General features: G+C 40.5%; 1 protein-coding gene across 12 annotated transcripts in view; it reads right to left on the reverse strand.

Moving 5' to 3' along the window:
- Positions 1–27628, reverse strand: part of SDK1 (sidekick cell adhesion molecule 1) — a 375516-nt gene that overhangs the window by 106666 nt on the left and 241222 nt on the right. For all 12 annotated transcript variants that reach the window (XM_065031442.1, XM_065031436.1, XM_065031444.1 and 9 more), the window contains 5 exons: positions 21374–21510; positions 14674–14821; positions 13668–13808; positions 9965–10146; positions 1966–2081 (listed from right to left, as the gene is read on the reverse strand). In XM_065031442.1, the coding sequence (XP_064887514.1) occupies positions 1966–2081; positions 9965–10146; positions 13668–13808; positions 14674–14821; positions 21374–21510 (724 nt within the window). The remainder of the gene's footprint in view (positions 1–1965; positions 2082–9964; positions 10147–13667; positions 13809–14673; positions 14822–21373; positions 21511–27628) is intronic.

The raw sequence follows: 27628 nt of genomic DNA on the forward strand, positions 1-27628 counted from the left end.
GAAAATGTGCGCTTTGCAACTTCTTCAAATGCAAATAAATTTCAAAGAAAAGATAAAAATGGAAAATGGTTGATAGAATAGTAACTTTTATTTTTGTTTCTAAATCACCTTTGTGGGTTACAATTGGCATTTATAAGTCTGGATGACTAAGGTCTCTTTTTTGAGTACATTTCCTTGCACAGTCTTCAGGAAACGTGCAGAAAAATAAAAGTGAACAATTCCATCACTTAAAGGAAAAAATGGGTTTAATCCTTAAGAAAAGTAATGGCCTAGCTCTGACTACCAGTAATTTATACATTACACAAAACTACGCTATAGAAGTAACTGACATAAATGTTCTCACAGTCTTTGTAGTGAAATTCAAAATCCCTATGAGAAATAGGAATGGTAAAGCTCTTGCGATCCATTACAATCAAAGAAATACAAGGAAAGAGGAAATTTGGTAATTTCAAAAGTTTTCACTGACCACCAACAGATAAAAATTACAATTTCAGTTATTTTATACCACTACTGAAAGATAAATTATAAGTAGCTGTGTGGTGAGACTGAGGCTCTTCAGACTGAGACTCTGAATAAAACAAAGAATGAAAATCTGAAATATGACTTTGGCAAATCCGACTGAGCTCACCATGCTTGGACTTGGACCAGAAAATTATAGTGCACTGCAGTCCACTGAGCCCAAAAAGCGCTTTTATTCTCCAGAGTCTAAACAGAAGCCAAGTGCTACTGCTGCATTGAAGGTTTCAGGATATACGGCCCTGTCAGTCACTCATCTTCAGAGCTGATTCTATCTCTTGGAAAAGCAGACGTACCCGTCTACATGTATGCAGCACCTCAGCAGCGGGATTCTGAAACTGTCACTGCTTTTGCATAGATGGGAAAAATACTAAAGCTCTCTGTCTCAGTTTCTCAAACACTTTGAGAAATTCTTAGGCAAGGAGCAAGTCTTCCAAAACTTCTAAAACCCACCTACAATCCCTCAACTCACAGCTTGTCCCGTGAGCATCGTATCCTTCTGAGCTCCCCCAACACCTGAACCAACCATCCTCCTCCCTGCTCAGAAAAGAAACCTGTCTGCCCTTTGCATGCTCTGTGACTCCTACAAGATTTATCTCTGTTCTTTCCATGAATTTTTCTTAAACCCTTCGCTTATTATGCCCATACAGCCGAACTATTGAAGGAGTTTCTATTAAGCAGTCCTTCCTGAGAGACAGAAATAAACCACTCCAGCTACCTGCTTAGCACACACTCCACTGGTCAAAGTACCAACAAGTGCTCTGTGAAGCACCCTCTGCTCTGCCTATGGTAACGGATATTGCCAGTTGCCCCATCAACAGGAACTTTCAACGCTAAGTCCGTGTCATCAAGCATGATTAATAAAATGTACGTTGTTGTATCTCCCAAATCATCACAGTGAAGACAAATATTTCGTGTCATGTCTTGGTTCCTAATGAAATGAATGGGAATTTTACATTAGAGTAAACAGAAATCTAAAGGTTGATTTGCAAGTGGCACAGTGATATATCTCTTGCGCTGACTTCCCAAACTGTTTGACACTAAACTGCTTTTTGGCTTTGGAAATTCTCCAGGTAAACATCAAAGGTATTAGGGCTTCTAGCCCATTACGTATTCCCTTTTCACACCTTAGATAAATTAGCAAATGTTACAGAATCAGAACAGTTTGGGTTGAAGGGACCTTCCCAGCTCCCCCAGTGCCCCCCCTGCCATGAGCAGGGACATCTTCACCAGCTCAGGTTGCTCAGAGCCCCGTCCAGCCTGGCCTGGGATGTCTCCAGGGATGGTTCATCCACCACCTCTCAGGCCAACCTGGGCCAGGCTCTCACCACCCTCAGTATAAAAGATTTCCTCTTACGCTAGGAGCAACAATTCAACTTCTAATTGTTATATACTAGGACTGTCACAGCAAACGTTATTTGAAGTTACAGAAATTTTGTTTCTATTTACCTTGTATCCTTGGTTAATACCATTGATGAACTGCTGGGGTGGAGGGTTCCAGAAGAACTGGATGGTTGTGGAGTTCACGGCTTCCACTTGCACGTTCTGCGGTGGAGCTGTAGGAACTGCTCCCAGACAACAGAAAGGGAAACAAAACAAAACAGCAGAGGATGGATGAGAGGACAAAAGAGAAAGATTACTACAGAAGCTATTCAGTGCCACTTGTGAGTCTCAAAGTAATAACAACCTTGAGAGAAGGATGCACTTCTTGTGAAACAGTCACCAGCAATGATTTGGAAAGAAGGGTAATTGGGTTAATTTTTCATTCTGTATTGGAGATTCTTCCAGGGGAGGGGATAAAATGATTTCTGTAGCTTATTATTCCACAGATGAGTTCCTCATAAAGACTTGAGACAGAATCTAAGTAATGAACAGGTGAACACATCTCTTTCAATTACCCATGACTGCACAGAGAATGAACAGTTTCAGAGAGAAATTTCTTGAATCTTCTAATACCACACAATTCCCTAGATCAGACAAGCAAACATGGAATCCACACAATTAAGGTTCTAATTGTGAATTATAATCTGGCGACAGCATCTGTTTATTATTTACTGCTGCTTAAAGAATTAGGACCAGTCATACCACATGCAATGAAGATTTCTCCTGGGAATTGGAGGTGTTCTCATTTTATCTTGGTATGATATTCATTCATGTATATTGAATTGCTTATATATATTCTGAGGCAATACACCCTCTAATCTACTAAAAGTTGCATAAACATTTTATGCCAAGTATTTAATTAGACAGATGTTTTCTCAATACAAAAGAAAGCCAGGAACATAAAGGCATGCTGCCTTCAAACAACAAAAAATCACACCTAAATATTTTGCCATTTAATATAATGTCTCTTTAAGAACCTTCCAGGCTATTTCTTCAACTTATTCCTTTAGGATGTCATTTCTATAGTTCTCAGAGGAAAGGATACTAAGAGACAGGTCTATTTTTCTGAAATTGCCAAGCTTGTAACAAGTTTAAGAAGAAGAGTGATATTTGAGTATAAAAAATGGACTAGCACCCTTTGAATCCTATAAAATAAGTTTAATAAAGCTCCAAAAACATTACTATTGACAGCCATGTGCATTTGTATTCTCCGAAAGAGGAACTGTCCGCAAGTGGTTTTGAAGCAGGGAAAGCTTTGCTCCTTCTGCTTCCAAGGGAACATTTTTACTAAAGGCCAATGACCTACGCTTCTAAAAAGTATCTGCAATTCCCACTGAGAAACGGTGGTCTGCTCCATACTTTTCTAAAACAGGTCACAAACTTTGAAAGCTTCAAAGTACTTTTGGAAGACGAGTCTTTGCACAGAGAAGAAATGGAGACATTAAGATCAGAAATGTTAAAACGCACCATTTGTTTGGAAGAGATATCAAGGGGAATGATTCTTAACTGGTGTACAAGTTACAGTGAGACTGTAGCCAAGACGACAGTGCACAATTATCAAAGACATCCACAACTTGGAAACACCAACAGAGAAAAAAGGAGAAATGCTCAAAGATGTCAGGTTTGAAATGACAAGAACATCCATTTTCATGCCCTGTGTCACTAAAACTCCCTCATGTCTGCCATGGCTCCAAAATTTAGCTCTGCACATTTTTTTCCTAAACCTCAGAAACTGCATATTACTCGGAATTTTCTTGCCCTAATTTAAAACCTGATGTCAGAATTTATGAACTATGCATAATTATTGAGTTCTAAAACCAGAATTTATCTGATACTACTCTAAATTTTCATTAGAATCTGGGCCCTACTTCCTGCCATGTATCATAACTCCCCGTATTCTTTTGGAAGGTTATAATATTATCTTAATGATCTGTAGACATCATAAAGTTTTTGTAGTTAAGAGATTCACCAAATCATCCTGATATACAGTCACACGTTCATATATATTCAAGTCACTCTACAGTCACAATGAGTTGCTTTGGCTACATTCTGCTACTAAACGTACTTTTTCTTATTCATATTCTTGATGAAACTGATTATTATGAGAGCCACAAGACATTTCAATTTGCTTTTGTGTGCAATACTTTGTATAATTAATGGCTAACATCAATAAGATTTTCTTAAAAATCAAAATTCTTACTTTCTCGCATATTTGCGTATGCAGATATTCTAACTGCCAGAAATTTGTTATCGCAGAAGAAGATTGTATTAGAAGCCTTCAAGTTAGTTTGTTGCCAGAAAGTCACCTGGATATCATTGATAGATTCATCTCTTTTTCCCAACATTGGACACTTTGAAGATTCAGCTGGACGGGGTTGCTGGGCCACCTTGTCTAGACCGGGCTTCCGCCAAGAACCATTGGAGCAGATGACCCTTGTGGTCCTGCCCAGCCTGGTATTCAATGATTCTACAGTTCTCCACTCATTCCTCTTCCTTCTGTTAAACTGCTACATTACAACTCTTATTTATATGTGCTAGCTTGATTTTATAACAAAGTTATCATACAGAAAATCTACACATAAATCATACGCTACCCACTGATGGCCAAATTTGAAGAAATGCAGAATTTTGGCAGTGGTAGGAAGAGGCTGTTTTTCCCAGAGCCTACGAAACACATACAGGTGACTTGAGAGCCACCAGTAAAACCAGTGCCAGCACGACACTCCCACTGCCTTTATAATTTTCCTGAAACACGTATCAGCGTGCACATTGCTGCTGTGTTTTGTGAGCATCATCATCTTTAGTGCAGGATCCTACGGTTGCTGTACAATAAAGAGCGAATTTCCAGTGATTTCAGTATCACAAGGATTTTATTCTAAGGGTCTGATTAGTCTTTTAGATACAATTCAAAATATTGCAATATTTTTTTCTGAGAGGGGAAAAAGCCTGCATCAGGAAGCTTCAAGTTCACCTTTGCAGTACTTACAGTCCTCAAAACAGCCCAGGCAAACACTGGGGGATAAGCATTAGTTCTTGCTTTTAAGAAAGAGAAATAGTCTTCTTTCATTAGGAGATAATTTCCTGAAAGAAGAATAAACCATCACGGCACAAAAAGTACCTGCTACAAAAAGAAAAATGGTAAAAATAATGAACAGAAAACATAAATCTTTTAGAATGTTAGAAATAATGATTTATATCGCAAATCCTCTTTGGACATCTTTATTGAAAAATCAACATCTGCATCTCAATGGATGCATTTAAAAGATGGAAAGAACGTGATCCATCTGATATTCATAAGCTTAATTATACTGCAGAAGACATAATATAATACACTATTATATTTTAATCAGTCAAATATTAGCATTATAATCTTAAATTTACTTCAAAGTGCCAGTATAAAGTTCTCCTTTTATGTCCTGATATTAAAGGTTTCCCTGGCTACCTGAACAGTTTTGCATTAAAAAAGTTTGACAGAAGCTAAATCAGAATTGACCTTCTGGTCACTTCAAAACTCAAATACTTTTCCAAGATCATGAAACTGTGACTGTCCACATAAAGAATTTTCTAGTTTAGTGGTCAATATCCATCCTCTTCCTACAAGTTTCTTGTTGTCGAGCAGTAAAAAAGCCACCAATAGGTGTTTCAAGAGTAATCCCCAAGCATTTACATGCTTAGTTTTTAAGCCTGTTCTTCATCATGTTTGTAAGTATTCCTAAACCATCTCACAGGGGAGACCCATCTGGGAGTCATCTCGGAAATACAGATCAAATTGGTCAGACAAAACCAACTGTTACTTTCTTCCCAATAAAGTTCACGTGGTTGGAAATCTGTTAAGAGCTCAGCCCCCGGGACTGCAAGTTCACGCACAGCATTCTGAGCAGAAAAGGTCATGCAAGCACTCTAGATAAAAGCCATTAAAAGGGTTCGGCTGATGAGATAATTGAGAGAAGGCATTAAGGGTAAGCATGTGTACATGTAATGATTCTGTCTCTAGCTATGTGCAAATAACATGTAAACCCCACAGAGATTCTGACAGCCAGACTACTGATCTTAAATACAGATCTTCGACAGAGGCTTGTAGAAAAGTCTCCTACTCCTCCGGAGCTCCTGACCTTTGAGGTGGCAGCTTCCACGTCTCAATAAGTCAGGCTTGGGGAACTGCAGGTTTTTCCTCTAAACGATGATTTGGTTGTTCCTTTCACACACTGGCTGGAGGTGCTGAGCTGCACATCCCCCATAGGTCTTTATTAAGACGTGGGGTGTGGGGGCCTCACTGAGGCAACTGCTGATTTCTCAACCTTTGTGAAATCATTTAAAATAAAAAAAGGCAGTAGATGGCAAATGACGCCTAACGGAGATAAAACCTAGAGATACAAAATCCAGCCACTATAACTCCAACTGGCTCCTGCCCAGGAGCAGATGGGCCAAACGTGGCCATGGATGCTTCAAGGCTGTTGGTACCTTCCCAAAGGAAGGAAATGGGCACCTTGAGGATCATTTTGCCAAGAAAGCCTGAGGGGAAAACCAAGGGAAACCTCTTTTCACTGAGATAAAATTGAATGGTTGCAGAGGACACTTCTTATTCACAGAATCCTTTTGCAAGACTATTTCCTACACAGAGTAGGAAGTTTCCAGCCAACCGGGTTTTCTCCAGTTCTTCTGTCTCAGTCCTTATAAATTTCCTCAATTCACCTTCTACTGTCCGAGGAACAAACTACTTTGGACCTGGCTGAACAGACACATTGTGCTTTTATCCTTCACACCATGATGGCTCATTTAGTCTGGTGACTCTTCCATTCTTTTATTCAGGAAAGGCCTTTCGCCCAGATTTTCCTGCCCTTTCAAGGAGCCCACGCACAGCACAGAAGGGAAAATAAAACAATATCAAACTATGTGTTGAGACCTATGAACTTTAGGACATAAGACTGGCTTCTGGGATAGGCATCAAAAGTACGAAATAGCACCTAAAGTCGACACAGAAGCTGGTTAATGTCAATGAAAGCTGTATCTCTTATAAATCTTGCCTTACCTAAATCTAAGGAGTGAAGGGAGTATTTCACAGAGAAAGAAGTTCAGAAGCATTTGTGCTAGTGAGATAAAAGGGACAGACCCAGGGTAAAAGATGGAAGCTTCTGCTTTCTTAAATCAGCCTGCAGGAAAAGGTAAACACGTCCAATATTACAGAGCAGAGACAACATCACCACCATCCAGAAGGATGTTTATACATCTCACAAAGCTTCTCTTATATGAAAAGGTATTGGGAAACTTCAGTTTTTCATATGGCAGTGAAAAGACCTGCAGGACACTGTTTAAATAAGTAAAAATTGCCCTATGCAGAAGGCTGGCACAAATCCCTGTGAAAAGTAACATCAAAGTAAGGAACAGCTGGAGAAACTCTGATGAAGAAAGATCTATATATACTGAGCATCAAAGGATTAGGCTGAATATCACTCTGAAAAGACTTTCAAGATTTAGAGACAGTCAAACTGTCTGACCCCAGTGCTAGGATGTTCAGTGCTTTGCCAGTAAGTCTTTCTGACATTTCATCTGACTGACATTATGCGCCAGTTTCTCTACAAGTTTAGATCTTCCAGCATCTTGTGAGTTTGGCTACAATCAAGTTGATGATTTTCAAAGAGCTTTGAGTAGCTGATTAGTTATTAGTTATCAGTGGCTAAGGCAATGCCAGGGGACTAATAAGGGATTAATAGACCAGGTTCTGGTATAAATCCACAGCTTATATGGCGGGTTGATATACCCTGTGACAAAGGTGCCAATGGGCTGATCTGCTCCTGCCAATGGGCCGAGCTGCTCCCGGTGTTCATCTCCTGCCAGGCTCTGACTGCATCGCACGCTTGATTAATATGAGGTGTTTCAGGTATTTTTCATCTGCAGACAGACAGGTTCTTGCCAGCATAGCTCACATCATTTAAAGCATGTCAGAACAGAGGCAGCGGTGGTGCTAGTACGAGAGGGCAATGGATGGGAGTGTGTGTCTTTGACATTTATCTCTGCTCATATTAAAATCAGAATATGATTTACAAGGTGGTTTTACACATGGTTTTTTCTTACTCCTGCTGGTTTGGTTTAGAAAGGACATTCCAGAGCAAGAAACAGCCACTGGCTTGTCCTGACATTTCCCAACCGCAAGGAAGACAAAGGAGCAGAGTTTCAGACAGTGGTGCATTACATAGGGAGACCTGATATTAATCCAGTTTCAAATGACACCGGTACCAACCAGCTTCCCATTGCAACTGTAAATGCATAAAATCTTCAAACTGTTTTTAGAACAGACCAACTGCCTCTAGTGATTTGCACAGAAACCCAGCAAGGCATTCATTAGGAGATGGCGGCGTCTGTGAAACAGGTATCTACTGCTATTATTAAATACAGATAACAAACAAATAGGAAATATCCAGGTTGCCTTCTTTATCTATCCACTATTAAACACTTAGGAATTACATGAAGACAAACAGGCCAATGCAGGTTGTCCTGCAGTCTAAACTCTTGCTGAGTAATATGAATGCAGGGCTAACTACACTTAATTTCTAACAGAGGATTTATATCCTTATAAATGACAACAGACAGCCAATCAATAAAGGATGATAATAACAGCACATAATACCAAGGGAAATTAGAGTCAATTGCAGGGTTTAAGAAAAAGAGTGTGAAGTCCAAACCTGTGTCTTAATAGATGGAAGGTTAAGGTGCTATGATAGCTTAAAATGTGCAAATAAACAAAGTAATGAATTACAAGCATATTCACAAAAGAGATTAAAATTCTGTGTGCAAACCAATTCTCAGCAGAGATCTGGTCTTCAGTGGGACGCAAAACATTAATCCTGGCTGCAAGGAGAAGACTTTAAGAGAAACGTTTCAGGGTCTGCTATAAATACTTCCAGAAAGAGGCTGAGTGTGTCTAGACTCGTCTAAATTGTGAGACTTTATATGCCCTAAGACAAAATATGGATAGCTTCCTTTTTTAATTGTTGTGGTTAATTAGTGCTGCATATGAATAATCTTTTCTTAAAGGCCTCCCTACACCTGAAACTGTATCTAATCATGTTATAACGTGCTCCTAGTAACAATTAACAAACAACTACATATTCTTCACGGATTGTAAATTAGCTGATATACTGTAAAACTGTAAGTTTTAAAAATAGTTTAATTGTTTTATGACCGATAAACCAATAAAGTAGAGACCATGTACTGTCCAGTGCTTCAGCATCCAGCACAACCCTGCAATTATGGGAATATATGAAAGCTTTAAGGGCCTGGTACTTAATTATCCTATGGGTTTCTATACCAATCTAGAGGTGTAAACATGCCTTAGACTGGCTGTAAAAAGTAATTACATATCCTTTTGTTGATGTAATTTATACTCTTCTTAAAGCACTTACCAGAAAGGCGTGGAGGAGCTGCAGCATAAAAATCTGGGCTTTAAAGATCATTTTATCTTCCTCTTTGCAAATGTCTGCACCATTCCTGAAATGTCTCAAAGCACACTTTCTCCACAGGCTGTATTTCTCTTCCTACAGTTCCCTTTCAATTTATTCCATACTTCTAAAGCAAGATATTCTGTGACTATCAGAACTAATGCAGCTGGTTTACTCAGCTTTTGTTTCCCGTATTGCACATGTGGCTTATTGCATATCTTGACCACAATAAACCCAATTCCCTACCACATTCTTTTTGACTCTCCTGGCAGAGTAACCTCAGCCCTTGCCTATAAATTCATTCCACAGGACCCCAGATCTTTTCAGCATTTATTTCTCTGACCATGGCTGATTGCAACCTGCGAGTATGGTAACATGGCAAAACACAAGGATCAAAAATAATAGGTAATTTTTGAATTTACTCACAGCTTTTCCTACAATGGAAATAGCAGTAGAGTCTTGTCTTGTTTCTACTTAGGAATTTGAAATTTGTAGGTATTTCCTACCCCAAGCTATCAAATTTGACTGAACAAGTTGTTAGGTGGGACTATCAGAGAGTGCATCTCTTCCTTAGGAAGCTCTGCTATAAACTGTAACTATAAAAGGATATATTGGTCCAATTTGCTCACCTCCCTGCAAAGTGTACTCTGTCACAGGTCTGCTGAATGCTCCCAGCCCAGCTCCATTGTAAGATGCCACCTGGATTTCATACTGGGTCCAAATGATCAGGTCTTTCACTAGGCAGTAGTTGATTTCTGCACTGGTGATGTTCTTATACTGGTATTCTCCAGGGAGGCCGGCCAGGCGATACCTACCGTATGGGAAGAAAAATCGGCTAGTTAATTAGATGGTATCAATTATAGCAAATACCCTGACTAGCAAAACCCTTCCTTTGTGAAGAGGCAATATGCAAACTTTTGCAGCAGAATTATACAAAGAATAATGAAAAATAATCAGAAACAACAGACTAACTCCTGATAAGACCGTATCACGTTTGACGGCTATAATATTTATAATCTGATCTCGCTGAGATTACATGCTCAGGGCTAAACAAAACGGATATTTTACCCTGTTTTATGGTTGCAGAAAAATTACAGCTTTTTAAATGTTGCTTGTCTAGTAAAAGCTGTGATTTAGTAGAAAAAATAGCCCAGATGTGATTTTTATCAGGGTGCTGCTGTAAATCAGCTTGAAGAACGTTTTTTTCCTTCTCCCCTGAAATCTGAAAAGGAAAGAGCTCGGAGGGCTCTGACCTTCTAGAGCCTCAGGAATTGCCATCTCTGGCTTCCCCCAGGATTTACTTCACGGCATGATTAAAATAACAGTGGAATATATTGGAGAATTAAGGATTGGTTAAGCATCGGAATTCCAGAAGGGCTGTACCAACTATGGATGAGTGGTAAACATCCTGCCAAACTTTCTGCTGAGACACAGGAAGCTGAAACACTTATTTCTTTTCCCCCGTAAAAACTCTTCTGCAGAAAACACAGCCGCTTTGATGTGTCTCTTTAGGCCAAGAAACTATGGAGAAGAATTAAATTATAGGAAACAAACCTTGCAAATCGGTGAATGTGAATAATAGTTTGTTTTCCTTCCTTTAGGAAAATGGCACAATGGGTGCTTGCAATAAGCTAATTCACAAAAAAAACCCCAGAAAAACAGAGACCAAGGGGCACATTCTGACTCCATGAAAATGACAAATATGGAAACATTCATATTTTTATTCACCACACAGCTTTTACGCACTCTTATTCATCTTTTGTTTCACAGTAATCACCGAAAGCTTATTGACACAGAACAACTCCATTGACATCTTACGGTCTGATTTTGAATTCATCTAAATTAAACTGGTGCGATTTCTACAACTAGACAACTTGCTCATGTATTTCATCCACAGATTTTGTCCCAAAGTCTTCTTATGAAGAGATCAGTTCTCAATCACTGACAGCCCCTCTCTATTTGCTGCTGCGGAGCTGCTTGCCTGCCCATATTTTGGCATACTTAATATTTGTGATGCTACAGTGGTGTGATTCCATTTATGAAATACAAATGGAAATAAGGAATTATCAGCCCTCAGCTGAGTGTATTGAGTGTCTTGATCTTTTTCTAAATTATGCAATATCTGCCTTTTTTCCTTTCTTTGTCTTCTGTGAAGGTTGTGTTCTTGGCAAAGCCATTTCTTTGTGCAGCAGCACTGTGTCTCACACCTAGCAGACAAGGTGTAGAGTGCTCCTGTGATTTAATCTCTTATGCCGTTAGCATGGCACCCCTCTAAATACAACACTGCCAGCGAGAAAAAGGGCAGAGGAAGGAGGCCAGTTCAGAAATGTCATGTCTTCATGATTTTTCTCACCATGGACTTTGATGTATACTACATACGACTTGTGCAGCGCACCTTCCCTTTTAAAGATCAGGTGTTCCATCAGTTTAATATCTTGCGTGTCTTGAGCACTGGGTCTCTGGGATGTGTGGTGGTTTTCATTTTGTTATACCATAATTCTACAGAAAACAGTGCAGGAAGACTTTTCTTCAGCGCACATTGCTGTGACCACACAATTTAACTTGGAGGAACAGCCTGGTTTATTACCTGGGACAGTTGTGCTTTTATATGGTAATCTTAATTTCCTGTTGAATAAATGGTTTCTCTGCTTTGTAGTCAAGACAAAACATGAAGACATCAAAAATGTTCACAGACTGAGCATAATGAACATGATCACTCTCTATTAAAATGGAAAGAGATGTTACGATGAGGACAGGGATCAATTATGCTGATAGCTGTTGTAGAAAATACTTAAATTAAACATTGAAAATGCTGCGTGGACAAAACAGAACAGATTGCCAGAAGCAGGAAGCTACGGGATTGCTTTCTCAAAGGACTGAATGCTGAGATTGGGTAAGACTCACTGGGAATAGTTAAGGACCTGATCTTATCGTTGAGTAGACCATTTTGAAGGAAAGAACTGTGCAAACAACACTTGTAGCCTGTGCAAACAGGTACCCAAGTCTCACGACAAGATTCTAGCTAGAAACAGAAGTTAAAGGACCTTTTCCCACCTGTCACTGATGACTGGCACAGCTTTCAAACTGAGTCCAGCTCTTAAAACCGCAGGCGCTTGCACAAGGGGCTCAGCGCTGTAACAGGCTCTGTGCAGGTGACAGGGGGATGGACAGACCCCAGCTCTGCCTGCAGAGAGGAGGAACTTTCCAGCACTATTTCGAGAGCTCACCAACACTCCTAACACCACAAAAGCACTTCCATCCATGCCAGCACGAACACAGCACGAACGGGATGTTGGCATTAAAACAGCAGCATTTAGTTATCTTTTAGCAGGTCTGGAGGACACTATACTAAAAATGTCAGCAGCTTGCCTACAATAGGCTGTAACAATCACTTGGAAATATGTCAGTGGCGGCACAATGCTTGGGAGTTTCCCACAAAACCTCTAATTTAGATAATGCCTCCCTTCCTAAAGGTGTGGCCGTAGCTGGCTGGTAGCACTGCAGGATATGCAGGATGCCAAATGAGCAAGTAAGTTGTAGCTGAATTGGGTAGGAGTGAATAACTGACACCCAAAAAACTATAAAAGTCTCTCAGTGCGGCAACAGCCTTTTCAACACAATCAATCCTGTGTAAGCAGAAAGACTGGGTGTATTCAGGATTCCCGGCTACCTGCCTGAATCTGTTTCTCATTAATAAATACAGATGGGGCTGAATTTTACTCAAATGACTGATTTTCAAAACCAAATCAAGGTCTGCCATGAAGCATCTGACCTGTCACTCCTCCTCTCCATTTTGTTTGGCACAAACCTTACGTTTATTGATTCTATTCTTGCTCTTCCACACTGCAGGAACCCTGTTGTGTCTGTAATAAATTTAATTAACCTTTCTAGCAGGAAGCTAAGATTGTAATAAGCAAATCTACATCTGCAATGCATAGTTTGCACTGTACCAGCTTCCCATGTGAACACTTTTAGTACTTGGCGCTTCGCTTCACTTTGAAAATGGAAAAAAAAAGAGCCACCTGGATGTTGAGAGTCTCCATAGGGAACAAGTCCACCCAGGCAGTGCGTTTGGAGTGGCTAACAGACCCCAGCTCACTGATTCCTATAGACAGGCTAGAATTTAAGTGTCTGCACCCTTCCGGCCATTTGAACAAAGACATTTTCTACATCTGTAATAAAGCAGGGCAGTCACAGCATTTGCAAATAATAATTAATATACTTCAAGGAACTAGAAATAGTCTCTGACACACTCTCGAGTCACACCATTCTGAGCTCCCTCATGCACACATGGATTTATCTGTACACTTGCCAGGTTCGGAAATTACTTACCTTAGGATGTAGCCATGAAGAACCCCGTTGTGTTCGCTCTCAGGAGGAGGTTGCCACTGGACCATGATGGACTGATTGGTGCGCCCACTGGCCACTATGTTTTTAGGTGGGGCGCTGGGCGGCTCCTCGGGTAGCATCAACCTAAGTACAAAAGCACATGATGGAGGTGGGTGTTGAAATAAACGATAGGTAACATTTCTATATCAGGTATCCACTCCATGTGAACTGGTTTCGTTTATCAAAGTCTGATAACTAGAAAGAAATATAAAGCTGATCAAAATGCTGAAGACATGCATGAAATAGTTACAACAAATCAACATAATAGGAAACCAGTTAAGCAAGCAACAAGACAGACAGCTGAGGTAACGTTATTCTCTCTGAACCACCCAGGCTGCTACAACTCTTTAAAAAGATTACAAGCCTGAATGAGTTAGAGCTCAGGTCCAGTGCCTGTGACTCCCTCCAAATTGTTTCTTTCAGCTCTTTCAATATTTTTCATATCAAACTCCTACATTTTGAAAAAGCCATTTAGAGTTCAGCTGTTCTGCAATTCAAGCTCACAGCAAGCTTTGGTTCACAGAAGAAGGGGGATGCATTTGAAACTAAATTTGATGAAGCCATCCTTCTATGTCGCATCTGGGTGAATTCCAGAAGTGACATTGTAATGATTGGGTGAATGCTGTGCTCCTTCCCAGGCTAACTCCTGTAGCTCAGCACTAGAGCAAAAATATGTGTCCAAGACTCTGCTCAACCAATCCTCTAGAAACATGAGGGCACCTCTCCCATCATGTTTTGATACCCTGCATCGCCTAATTGCCATTATCACCAATTACTGACAGCTGCAGAGCACTCTCCAGAGGCCCGGGTAACGTGAACTTCTCCATCCTCCAATTGCTGTGCAAAAGATAATTGCATTTTGTTCATTCGCAAACAATCAGCAGTTTTTTCTCCCAATAATTCTAGGTTATTGTACCTTTAGTACACAGGCAATTAATTTTTACTGTACCTGCTGGTTTCAGAGCTGTACTGGCCCTTCCCCACCTGGTTCACTGCACACACCCTGAACTGGTAGGTTCGGGCTGGCGTTAGTCCGCTCACAGTGACACTGGTCATCTTTGGGTCAAGATTGGAGAGGTGAACCTTCCAGGGAGAATCTGTTGGAATAATTTACACGTCAAAAGGATGGAAGTGCTTGTTAAAAAGCCCTGAAGAAGTGAGAAAAACGCCGCTGACTGCTCAGAGCTCTTTGTGCCTGTTTTCCTCAGAGGAACTTTGGGAAGAAGTTTCTTTTCAGCAGCGGAAACCTTCCTGTCAGCCCACACGGTTATGCAGATTGCACATTTGTCTACTGGAAAGTGATGCTGCACATGTCATGGCGTAATAAATAAAAACTATATTCATTAACATTTTAATAAAAGAGGAAACAAGCATGATAAAGACAGATGGGCTGTGTATTTCACAACCCATCTGTTTGGCAGGCCATTACACCACCACACCCATGAGTGGCTCTGCTGGAAGGACTCTAATGAAATTCAGAGTCAGTTTGGAATATTTTCCTACCCAGCTTGCAAGCAGGTGTAGAAGCGGGACTCTCTCTGCCAAATCAGCCCTTTGCTGTAAGACCTGAGAAAGCTTCTGCTGCAAATTCTACATGTCTGCAATTCTTTTTGTTCTAGAGATAGTATACGGCATTTGGTCTAATTTCCCAGGAAGATTCTTTGGTATAAACAGCCCTGGCAGGAGTATAAACCCCTCGTTGTCAGTTCACACACTTGACATACCGAGCTCCTCTGCTGCCCAAATTACATTTTCAAGTTTTCAAAGAGGTCAGCAATGAAACATGTTGAAAATTAAATATCTTGACTTCTTTTCTTCCTAGCCTGGTGTCGCATATTCTCCCTGAAGCCATGACTGCAATCGTCAGGGAGAGGTGACATTTGGTCTGTGTTGCAACAGTACAGCAATGGAATCGGCCAATTTAACGATTTGTTCAGTTTTTAAATAATACCAGCTGTTTTCATGCTCCTTGCTCAAAATTACTAACACTTCTGGAAATTACTGAGGAGCGAGCAGTAGATTTTGGCAACGTATCTGTGCACGTTGCTCAGCAGAAGCGCAGTGCAGCTCCTGGCAGGTCACCGAGACGTCTGGCTGAAAATGAAGATTAGATGTCCCAAATGTCGAAGGCTGCTAAACTTCACACCAAGATGTAAACCACTAATTCAGCGCTTTTTTTGGCACATTCCTTAGCAAGTTTAAGTCCTCTGGGGCGCGATGCCAGTTGGGCTACAAACACTGCGTCTTTGAATTATTGAAAGTATATTTATTCCAGTAAAGGCTTTCTGAGAACAAAGACCTTTTTTTTAACAGGAAAAATGACACAGCAGAATAGTGGGAATGCTGGGGAGGGACATTTGCACAGCAGTCAAGTTCCATCCTTGCCAGTTGTTGCTGATTTACCAACAGTGAGTTCAGCTGCAAGATCTTGATAGCAATTCATATTAGTGGAACAACTTTTAGAAAGACCTCAGAGAAAGCACTTTATGCTATCTAGAAAAGCACTGCTTAGGAGGTTTTTTGCACCCTAATTCCTTTTGAATTTTGTCAAGCTTCCCTTGAGACTCCACAAATGACTGTTCACCTCGTTACAGCCGGAGTGCACAAGAACAAATCAAGGTAAGCCCAAGTGAAGGTCTGGCTGACTTAGTACATTGCCCGAAGCAGCTTCTTGAGGAAAATGGAAGAGCAGACACCAACCAGAGAGTGAAATACCCTTGTATGAGCTACTTGGGTAGTGGTCCATTTCCTAGAGCACAGTTTCACTTGTTTACTGCAAGTGTAAACACCACCTGAGAGTGCTTAACCCAAGCAGCTCAATGTAGTGAGCAGTTTGATTCAACAACAGGGCCTATTAATCTCTTCAGCGCCTTGGGGCTTTGCTCTGTTTATATGCTGCATCTGTAGAATACTTTATTTATTCTTTTTCCTCTCCTGGTGCAAGATAAAAGATCTGGCAGGAAGAGAGATTAAACCGAAAACTAATATAAACGAAGTTATTCATCTCCTGGGCACCCTGATTCGTAAAGGAAAGCGGTTTGGGGAGGATTTGCTTGCCCACGGAGCGGTGGATACACTGAGTGTGCAGAGTATCTTTCAAATTTAAATGTCAAGTCTTTTTTTTGACAATCAATAAGCTAAACATTTCGAAAGGCTGTTCTCCTTCTGTAATACAAAGCAAACCCCAGAATTGTACACAGAAGCACATTTTACCGTAGAGAAGAGTAATTCTGCCATCGGAAACAGGCCATAACATTTTGAGCGCTGACTCTCTTCTCCTCGAAGATGACTGACACTCGCCTGTCCCAGGAAGCCTGGAGAAGCTCCATGGTGATGAAAGACTTGCCAGGTCAAACTATTAAATACGCCTCTGTTAGATTGAACAGACTGTGCTAATCCTTCATTTAGCTTAAGCTGCCCGGCATGTACTCTGGGCTTTGCTTACTTGCTCTTCCACTGCAATTGCTGCTGTCTGAAAAACTTCCATGTTTACCTATCTATCATCTTAAGGATTTGGGGTATTTCGAATTAACTCTAATTGCCTCTCCGAGTGAATCTATTGGAAACAAAGAGTCTCACAGGCTACTCTCTAGTTTACAATATGATTTGGGGGGGGGGTTAGAAATGGCTTTTATTTTGTCAAGAATTTTTTTATGCACTTGTGATATGTTTAACAACACTAGTTACTCACCAAGAGGCATTTCTTCTCTATTTCCCTACCTGCCTTACAATTACTTACAAGCATTAATTGCAAATTCCTCAAAAATCATTTGTAATTTCATATTCTATTGCAGAAAGCTGAGTTTTGCGGTTTTGGAGTACATTTCCATCTCCTCCCTTCTCCGGGGGCCTTTGCACAGGCAGTAGTGTTGCAATTTGCTGTACTGCTGGAGTTTCCCAAATTCACCTTTCAAATCTTCATGACAATACAACACTGCAAAAAGTTCAAATACAAATGAAATGGCTCCTCCTTTGTTTGGCAGAGCTTCAACAAGGTCCAGCAATGCCCTTGGAAAAAGTGTCTTTTAACAATATCATGTACAGATGTGTCACAGTTGTAACGAGCAATGTATTTTTACTTTGATTTTTGCAAAGTTTTATTAATGTGTTCAGTTTTTATAATTTGAAAATTCCCACCTAATTCAGGATGACAATTCACGTGCTTTAAGTCAAGCACATATAGATGCTTTTTACAGGAGCTTTTATTGTCTCCTCATTGGCACAACGTGGTGAATCCCAGTTATATCATTAGAGCACACAGCACAGATATCCCAGAATACAATAAAACAAAAATGGGCTTTTATCTTAATGGTACTCAGCAGAATTCTTGAAGTATTAATTCACTTCTTCAGTTAAAAGACTATACAGAATATTCTTTGATTAATCCCTAAAATCTAAACCTCTCTGGAATAAAATAAGGATAACCCCTTTAACTCCACGAGGATACTTCATTGGAATTCCTCGGTACATCGCAACAGGAGCTAAACAGCTCATGAAACATCCAGAAGTTACATTAGTGCAAACGACAGCAACGCACAGTACTATTTATTTGAAAATCCTATTTCAGAGGAAGGTTCACATTCCTGGCTCTGTGTGGGCACAGATACTTAATGACTGTGTTTCCCTGGAACTATGTTTCACAAATTAGGTTATAAATTTGCCCTCAAATGTTTAGGGCCGTTATGTCTCAAGTCACCCAAAGACACAGTCTGCTGCGAATACTTGTAATTTGAGAAATATTGCATTGTGGCAAATACATTCGTTTTTAAAATTAGGTGAATTGGTGACTGGAGTTGTTCATATTTCCCGCAATTTAAGTGCACGATGTGTCACTGTTTTTCCCTTGAATTAAAATAAGGTTTTTCCATCTCTTTACTGAATTGATATTAATGAAAAGGAGTTCTAATCCATGTCAGGTGGAGCGACACGCCTCTCTCTAATGCAGCCAGTAATTAGTCCCCTGAAATTTACACTCATTATTTTGAACGCTCTTCAGCTATTTCTCTGAAACAAATACTGTTATTATGTATTCATTTATGGTACGTGCTTCAAAAAGTACAATGGATCCTAAAGCTATTAGAAAATTATTCAAAGCAAAACAGCTTAAAAAAAAAAAAAAAGAACAAAACTAGGTTATGTTTTGGCACCTGTAACTGCAAAGCAAAACTCGTGCATTAAAACTCCACGGAAATAAGAACAAAGTCTCCTGCGCAGGTTTGCTAACTGGAAAACAAATCATAATTCTGATATCCCTCCCTAGCATTTGGGTGTATGAAAGCAATCGGGGACTGGGGTGTTCTGCTGCACGGACGGGACCGACAGAGAACCTGAAAGGACATTTTCTTTGAGAAGCGAAGAGAGATGCCGCACAGTCTTATCAGACAAAGTGTGCCTGCACAGGACCAAATGTCGGCTTTGTTCACAAACGCCACTTGGGACGGGGTGGGGACCAAAGGAAAGGTGGTGTTTTCCAAAGGGAGGAGCATGTCTGGAGAAACTAAATATTAACCACACACAACTGAGATCAAAATAGCTCTGAAAAACAAACACTTTGAGAAAACAAAACGAGACAGTGAAAATATGCAGACATTAATGTCAGCTTTCCAAACCAAAGTCACTGCTGACGTTGTTCTGTTATTCTGTCAGCATCCGTAAAGCTGAGCAACAATATATGGAATGAGAGAACACAGCAACAGTGAAATATTCAAGGGCTTAGATTCTCCTCTGTCCTACATCTATGAGTAACCATTCAGACACTGTACATAAAAGCAAAGTAAATAAAGATGAAGATTAGAACTGAAAGAACAGCAAGATCTAGGATATTTCTGGGAGTTAAGATGCTCAGTTCACAACAAACCCAGTCTCTGTTTGGCTTTGCAGCTGCAAGCTTGCTGAAGTACCTAGACCTACGATTTGTGATAATGAGACTGTCTCAGTGGTAGATTGCAATGCCATCAGCCAAAATTATTGGATCTATCATGGAGCGAGCAAGGGTTCACAGGATCCCGTGGAGTTCTGAGGCACTGTCCACATGATTTCTGGAGAGCTGTTGATTTTTGCTGAGCCTTCTACAAATTTCAGTGAATGAATTACAGCATTTTTAAAATCATGGCACATTTACCCCATTCCTATACTAGAAAAACTGCAAAGCATCCTTGCTAGAAAGGTACTTAAAGGCTTTTCAAACATGAGCTGCCTCCTCTTTTGGTGACTCTTCCCAGTCAATGCAGCCCAAGCTGGGACCCAGGTGTGCAGGTTCTGCCAGCTCTGTGTTGTCCCTGTGTAAATACAGCTCTAGTATCTTTGCATCATGTTCCCAGGTTGGGAGTTTATTAGCTTGTCATTGTCAAAGTCACCGGGAAACACAGAACACAGGGGTAATGTCCCTGGGTGAAAGAGCAGGTGAGGAAAAGCAAAAAGGCAGTTGCTGGCCTGTCGTCAAGAGGAGGGGAAGGAGAGAAGAGTGACAATGATGAAGAAGGTGATGATAAAAAGGTAGAGAGGAGGTGTGGGTGTAGAACACTGAATTTTGAGTCACTTATTACAAAAAGATCAGGAGTCTTTGCTCAAAAAGAACTGTTTTAAGGACAGCAGTCCTGGGCGTGACTTGGGATTTCTGCAAGAATTAGAAAACTGCACTTAACAGATGTCAAGATCATCAGTTCTGGGACCTCCACATCATAAACTTAGGCACTCCAGCCTGCCAAAGCAAAAAGGTTGTATGTGATCTGAAGCTAAAGTTTCACCTCAAGCTCTCTGTGTGGCAAAACAAAACGCTGCTCTCCAGACAATCAGAAATCAGGACTGTTTCACATTCAGTTATGCAGTGGCTAATTTCCATGTGTCAGAAAAAGTGATGCTCTTAATTTTTTCATCAAGAATCAATTGTTAGGCTTGAATTTCCAGCTCCTAGGGTAATAGAGATTAGAAAGTATTGCCAAGGTGACCGATTACCATATAACCTCATCTTTCCATCAACTCCTAAAAAGGCATTAGCGATGTCCCTGAATAACCTTGCAAACTGAGAGCCAGAGAGGACCAGACATACTGCATGACAAAACTGTGAGGAGCGGCAATTCACAACGACCAGGTTTGTAACCCATGAAGCGACATATTTGGATGGCTTACAGTTAAGCATCCTCAACCACCTACTTAAAAGAAGGGTGTAAAATGATAGCCTAGGGAAAGCGAAGAAAATATATGAACCCATAAACAGATAAGACAGTAGATCCTATTGACATCCAAGTTTGTTCCTCTTATTATCATGCTGCTTGCATTTTTCAAGTGAAATTGGGACTTTGAATGCATCAAGATATCTATGAAACCAGAGCAAAAGACAACAATGGGAAGAAATAAAATATGACTATTGCTGTTTACAGATGTCAAATCAAAGCACTGAGGAATAAGCTGTTGTGCCTCAAGTCTGGCTGGCAATGCTAAGGGTGGAACTAAGGCTTTCCTGTACAACAGTCCCAGTTTATCTCTTTCAACGTGCAAATACTTGAGTGTAAAACCCATGTTTTCCCCTTCGTGCACACTGTTTAGCAAACAACTGCAGTATCTTTGGTAGATCTGGTAGAAGGTGAGTCTGAAAGAAGGCTGAATAATTAAGACGAACATGAGCTTGAAACATATTTGACTTTACTCACTGTTCTCAGAGAGCTCAACCATGTAGTAAAGAACGGGGCTGTTTCCATCAAAGGGACGCACCCAGGAGAGCATCACGCTGCGGCTGTAGGAGGAATTGAGAGTGGCCACAAGATTCTGAGGGGAATGAGGCAGCTCGCTGTTCGGGGAAAGCAAACGGAAGAAACAAAACAGCACAGAATAATCAATCTACATTGCATTCAGCTACACACTTACAGGCAGTTAAAGGCACACGACGTCAGGCTTGTATGATGATAGATATAAAATGACCAGCAGTTACTGTACGATTAAATAAATCAAAGGCATCTCTGAATTCTTCACAGTTTTATCTTATTTGGAAAAAACAAATTATGCTGGAAGTCCCAAGGTTGCTGCTTAGAACGGCAATGGAAATGTTGCTAAATGTGGGAAAAAGCCAATTTCCATACTGGTTTTGATTGAGACAAGTTGGTCAATACATTTCCTCCCTCACTTTTTTCCCCTCCTTATGATGATGTCCTAGCAATGTGACAGCAGTAATACATATAAACAGCTAAACACATGGGAGATATGATTTAACATGGAATTTTTCATACTCAAGGAAGCAGAAGACATTGACACAATCCATATAGAGTTACTAATCAAAATTACCATATGTATTCTTAGGCTGCAGAACAGCTTGATTTACTTGCAGATTCAGGCTTCTCCTGCCATGGGTAGAATCCTTCCTATAATAAGAATTTTTTTTGGAAGCACCCAACTAGAAAACGTAGTGAAAATGCCTGCAGAAACCCCATGCGAACGCAAAATGAAACATTAAAAACCAAAAATAAAACAGCAGCTCAATTAAAATGTGTAATTTCCCCACATAAAGGCGATTTGTGGCAAAAACATTTCATTTGTGCTCATTGGCTGAAAGTCGGAGGCTGCACAGTGCAGTGAGAAAACTAAGTCCTGCTACATCCCTTAAAGGCTGATTCATATTGAGCGATAAAAGCCCCTCAGCCATTATAATACATTAGAGCCCGAGTTCTGCTGCTTATCACCCTGGTTCCTAAGGAGGACAAGGACTTCAGACAGCAAAGAAAAAGCAAGGAGGACCAGTTTTCACCCATTCAATCTACTGCTCCTCCCAGGAAAGCGGAGGGTAACGCTTCCTCAGCAAGGACGACCGCTAATCTGCTCCGACCAGAGGAGAAAGCCTCAAGGGTACTTTACGTGCTTCATTTAAAAACGTAGTAATTTCTGGTCGCAATGTATCATGCTAGTGAAGGCTTAGAGTTATTTAAAAACCACAATTCCTTAGCCACTTACAAAAGTAAATACGGACTCTGGCTTCGAGCCAGAACAATAAGTGGATTTGGGTTTCTATAGGAAGATTCAGGAGCATATGGAGAATCAGACAATAGTTTTATTATTTTTCTTTTAAAACTGTGTATGCTTTTCTTTGCATGTTTATGATGGAGTTGATGCCAAGGCTGCTGGAAGAGCTGAGGTGTGGCAAGAAAAACACACAGATAATGAGACAACACAGGTGGAGGATGCTCACCTGCCCACTTCTCTGTAGGCCAGAAGGGTTGATGCTTCCTAAGGCTAAACTTGAGACTCAAAGTCTCGTCTCATCTCATTTGACTTTAAACGTCTAACCAAATTAGCAGCATGGTCACCCCAGGCTCTTTCTGTAGTAAACATGGAATGACACCTCAGGGTGCGATTCAGATCTTCATTAAACCATTTGCTCAAGATGCCTTGATTATGAGGAGTTTAGGCTGTGTTCTCACTCGGGCCTGGGCATGCAGCAACCAAGATCCAGACTCCTGACACACAGCCAGCTAAGCCACTGTCATTTTTAGGCTAGAAAAAGCATCAGGCACAGGAAGGGGCACGCGTGGGCCCGGCGAAAACGGATTTTGAACAGAGCATTGCAAAATTTGGGATGAACAAGTTTAGGGAAGAGGGGACCTGGAGACTGAGAAGGGCAGCCAGACTGCTAGAGAAAACGGCAGAATAAACCTGTGGTTTGAAAAGCGTGGAGTGAGGGTTGAAGATACGGCCATTTACCCAGGGACTACAGGAGCGTGGTACTTAATTTTGAATGAAACATTAAATTGTAATAAACACTAAACCTCCACTACAATTTATCATTATGTCCGAAGCAAGCTGGTTGGAAAAGTGTTTCTGCGATTAAGCTGGCAAAGGAAATTACTGAAGGAAAGAGCGTGAAACGTCTTGTTGTGACGTGGCTCACGAAGTCTCAGCGCCCACTTCATTTATCCCCAGGCCCCGTGGGGAAAAGCTCAGAGATGGGCTGTGGCTTCAGCTGCTTCCAGAAGACAATGCTCACACGGGGACCGATGTAGGAGGGATGGTTGAGGGGGAGCTCATGGCAAACTCACCTCCATGTAACTCCTTTTCTGGGAACTAAATAAACACTCCTGGCATACATTCAGGATATTTGCAGGGTGCACATTTACTAGTTAACCTTGTTTCCCCATATATTTAGAAGAGTTGAAATAACAGCTTGTTCGAGGACAGAGGCTACATGATTAAGAAAGACTTTACAGCTCAGTCTCTTTTTCTTAGGGTACAAGTCTCAGAAGACTTTTGGAGGAGAGGGGAAATGCCCATTTTCATGGTTTTTAAAGCACAAACTGAGTTGAAATGTGGGGTTGGGGTTTTTTTGCTTAGCATTTGGGTTTAGTTGATTATTCTTAGATTGGCACAAAATGGTAACCAGTCAGAGTGAAGGAAACGGGCACTTTCTGTTCAGAGGGAGATGGAGTAGCGTGAGCTGCAGCAGCCATGCAGTGCCCCTACCTCCACTAATATCATATTGTTTAGCCATATGTGTCCACACCGAACAGCAACAGATGGTGCTTACAGATTTAAATCCCTCAAGGCAGACATAACAAGTGCCTAAGAAACACACCTGGCCAGAAAGCAAATATTTAAAACTACAAAGACATTTCAGCATAGAAGTGTATACTCCTCTCTTTATAGCATACAAAAGCAGAGCTTAATAAATAGTAATTCCTACTTCAGCAAGCACTTAGACTTTGTCTCCTCATTTGCTACCACATACTGTGTGGAAGGGATGATAAATACGACTTGTACCACCGTAACGAATATTCACATTCTCAAAAGAGATCATTGCTTCTTTATTTCCTTTAAGAGAATTACTTTTCCTTGCTGCTAACATCCAAGAAATCATTGCAAGGGATGGTCATTCCAACCCTCTTCAGGGTGAGAAGGACCTCAGACTAGAACTGCTCAACTTCTCATACACCAAGATGAAGTTTAGGAAAGTAACACATAGGGCACAGAACACTGGAAGTTTAATTTCAGCATTATTATCTTTCTTTTGTTCACTGAAGCCCCAAACAAGAAACATATGAAGGTTTTTCAACAAAAGGATATCTTAAGACCTCATTCCTCTAATGCTGAAGAGCTGCATGGAGGCAAGTTTTCATAACTTGCTTTGTGTGATAGCAAAATATGTATAGGGACACTTTTAAATCTGTAATTGATAGATAAGCCCAGGGTTAATGGCATAGCCACCAAGGTGACCCGAGGGGACTCTGACAAAGCAATTAGAATAGCGGATTTGCAAGGAAAGAACATGAAGTCATTGTGACAACCTAGGAGAGATATATTAGCTAGATGCAGATGATACATGTTCAAAACAGAAACCCTAATGTTTTGAGTCAGCTCATCAGTGCCAGAGGGCAGCTGAAAAATTCACTCAGCAAACACATAGAGTGTTTTATAAAATTAGCTAAAAGCAGACTATTTGCTGAGGGAAATAAACCAGACACAGTGCGGAGAGATTTCTGAGAAAAATCATCCAACAGCAGGTAATTAGAGAGGCTGTGACTGAAGAGGGGATTACTAAAAAGCAAGGGAGATTAAACAAGTTTTCTTGTCAGTTTATAAAAAGCCCCACTCCTATTTCAGAAATGATTTCCTAAGCCAGGTCCACCATACAAATTTTGCTCAGGAGCAGGTGGTTCATGTGCTAGACCAGGTACGTGGCAAGAACTGGAGGCAGGAAACCTAACAAAGCACTCAGCCCTCACGGCTCTTGCTCATAAAAGATCATTATGTTTTAAATTAAGAAATATGGCATCTGTTGCTTAGGACTTTCCAGTTTCTCTCGCAAAAGAATCCTCTCCAGTTTCTAAACACAGGGAGAATTCTTGCATGGCGTCCATTAGTTCTGAGGCTTTTTGTCTATTGCAGTCCTATAACGAGGTGGAGTTTTGAAATTAGAGTCCCAGAAAATGCAGATTTATTTCCCATTCCATTTTGGTGTGTGTCACAAGCTCAATTCTACAGAAGACTTGGGAAAGGCTTTTGATTTTTATGTTTTATTTTTGTTAGAAACACCTACATTTCTGATATACCTTCAACGATGAGCAGACACAACTGTATTTCCAAGTCCATTTCCAAGTGTTATTTCTCTTTTGAGTATCAAGTGCATTTAGACTCAGCAGTGAACCTCACTTCTTGGATGATATCTCAATAGAGAGCTTGGAAAAATAAATAGAAGCTTTCTTTCCAGTGAGGAAGAAATAGTATATTTTCAAGTTTGACATCCTTCCTGCTTTCACTCCCCACAGAAAGGAACAGAGATGGGCTACGCAGCCGAGGGATATGGGATCCATATGAAGATAAGTTTGTAATGAGACATCATTTTGATTTGTCACGCTGTATTGGTCTTCCTGATTTCATTTTTGGTAATCAAGCTATTTTTATAGGATGTCTTGGGAAGAAATTGGAAGAATTAGCAATTACAAACACTCTAGTAAAAAAGGTATCAAAATTCACATATAAACGATTGACAAAGGCGATACTGTGCAGTCTTGGCAACCCACTGGGTTTTATTATGAGTGGTTAGCTCCCCTCTCCTGCTTTTGAAGAAGAAAGAACAATAATAGTTCTTTCTTTGGTGAAAGAGAACTAAAAGAAGATGAACTTGCTGCCAGGAATAAATTGCCTATTTCTGTATTACATTGTACTCCCCATATTTTTGCATAGCGAAAGAGCCTAAAAGATTTTACTATATGTTGTGACATAACAGGGGCTTGTACAGGGCTTTGATTTTCCAACAATGCGGCATTACCATACTTCCCAGTCACATTCATACAACAAAGTGATTCTTTCGTATGGACTGCAGACAGGCTGATATTGAGCAGCAGGTATCATCTGACATAGATAGTAATAATTTTGCATATTTTATATACACTGAGAACCCTCAGGATACTTTGAGCCGGAATAAGCAGAGTTTCCTGTCAGGTGAGTGATACATTGCGATAACTCAGCTTATGCAGCTTCAGGAACAAGCGTTTTTTCCCTAATATGTATTTCAATCTGTACGGTATTTACAGGACTATAAAAGTAAGCTAAATGAAGCTGGGTTGTTTCATCACATGCAATTATTTTCAGGATCAAATCCTATGACTTGGAGGAATGCAAGAGAAGCACAAGCTCATCATCAAAAGATCTGCAAATGGTGCTGTATTTGCAGTCGACAAGCTCTGCTAGGAAAAAAATAGTAAGTAAAACATTAAAATCTATCTCTTGCAGAAGAGAAACATCACTCGCAAATGTTTTACCTTGTGCAAATCAAATCAAGTGATGTACATGAAGAATAAACACATTTAGAGGGAAGACAAATGAATGAATAGAGTATCTTGACTAGCAATTAGTTTCTATGCCCAAGTACCATCAGTGCAAAATTGATGAGCAAGGTAACCTTTGGCTGCACTTTAGCAAGTTCTTCATTAGTTTTTTGGCTTTCCTTTTCAAATATTTTATTCCTTCAAAGATATGCTGAGAAAAATGGTCCATCCTGTTTGCACCACCAAGGTATACCACACAGTGCTACCAGCAGATGCTCTTCTAGCCAGAAGCAGTACCTGCTTCCCCATATCTGTCTTCCTACACAGGAAAACAAGGAAGAAAAAATTTTCTTTCCTTCTTTTCAGAGATCAGAAAACCAGACCACTTAGGAATTAAGTAACCGAAGGTCACCCTGAAGGTCAATGGCTTTGAATTGAATCAGTTTGAATAGAAATCAGTATCAAACTTATTTGTGCCTTTGGAAATGTCTCTTGACGTGCCCAGAGGTAGAGGAGGGACACGCTGGTTCCTGGGGGAAAAGAGGCGTTGAGACAATCGGAGTCGCCAGATCAAGCTAGGTAGGCTAGGAGATTATCTGTTGGTAGACTGCTCCAGTCTGTAATTGGTTGAGAGGTCTCCTTTGAACATTTGTCTGA

This window comes from Columba livia, chromosome 15 (assembly GCF_036013475.1).
Source record: "Columba livia isolate bColLiv1 breed racing homer chromosome 15, bColLiv1.pat.W.v2, whole genome shotgun sequence".
Classification (NCBI taxonomy): Eukaryota; Metazoa; Chordata; class Aves; order Columbiformes; family Columbidae; genus Columba; species Columba livia.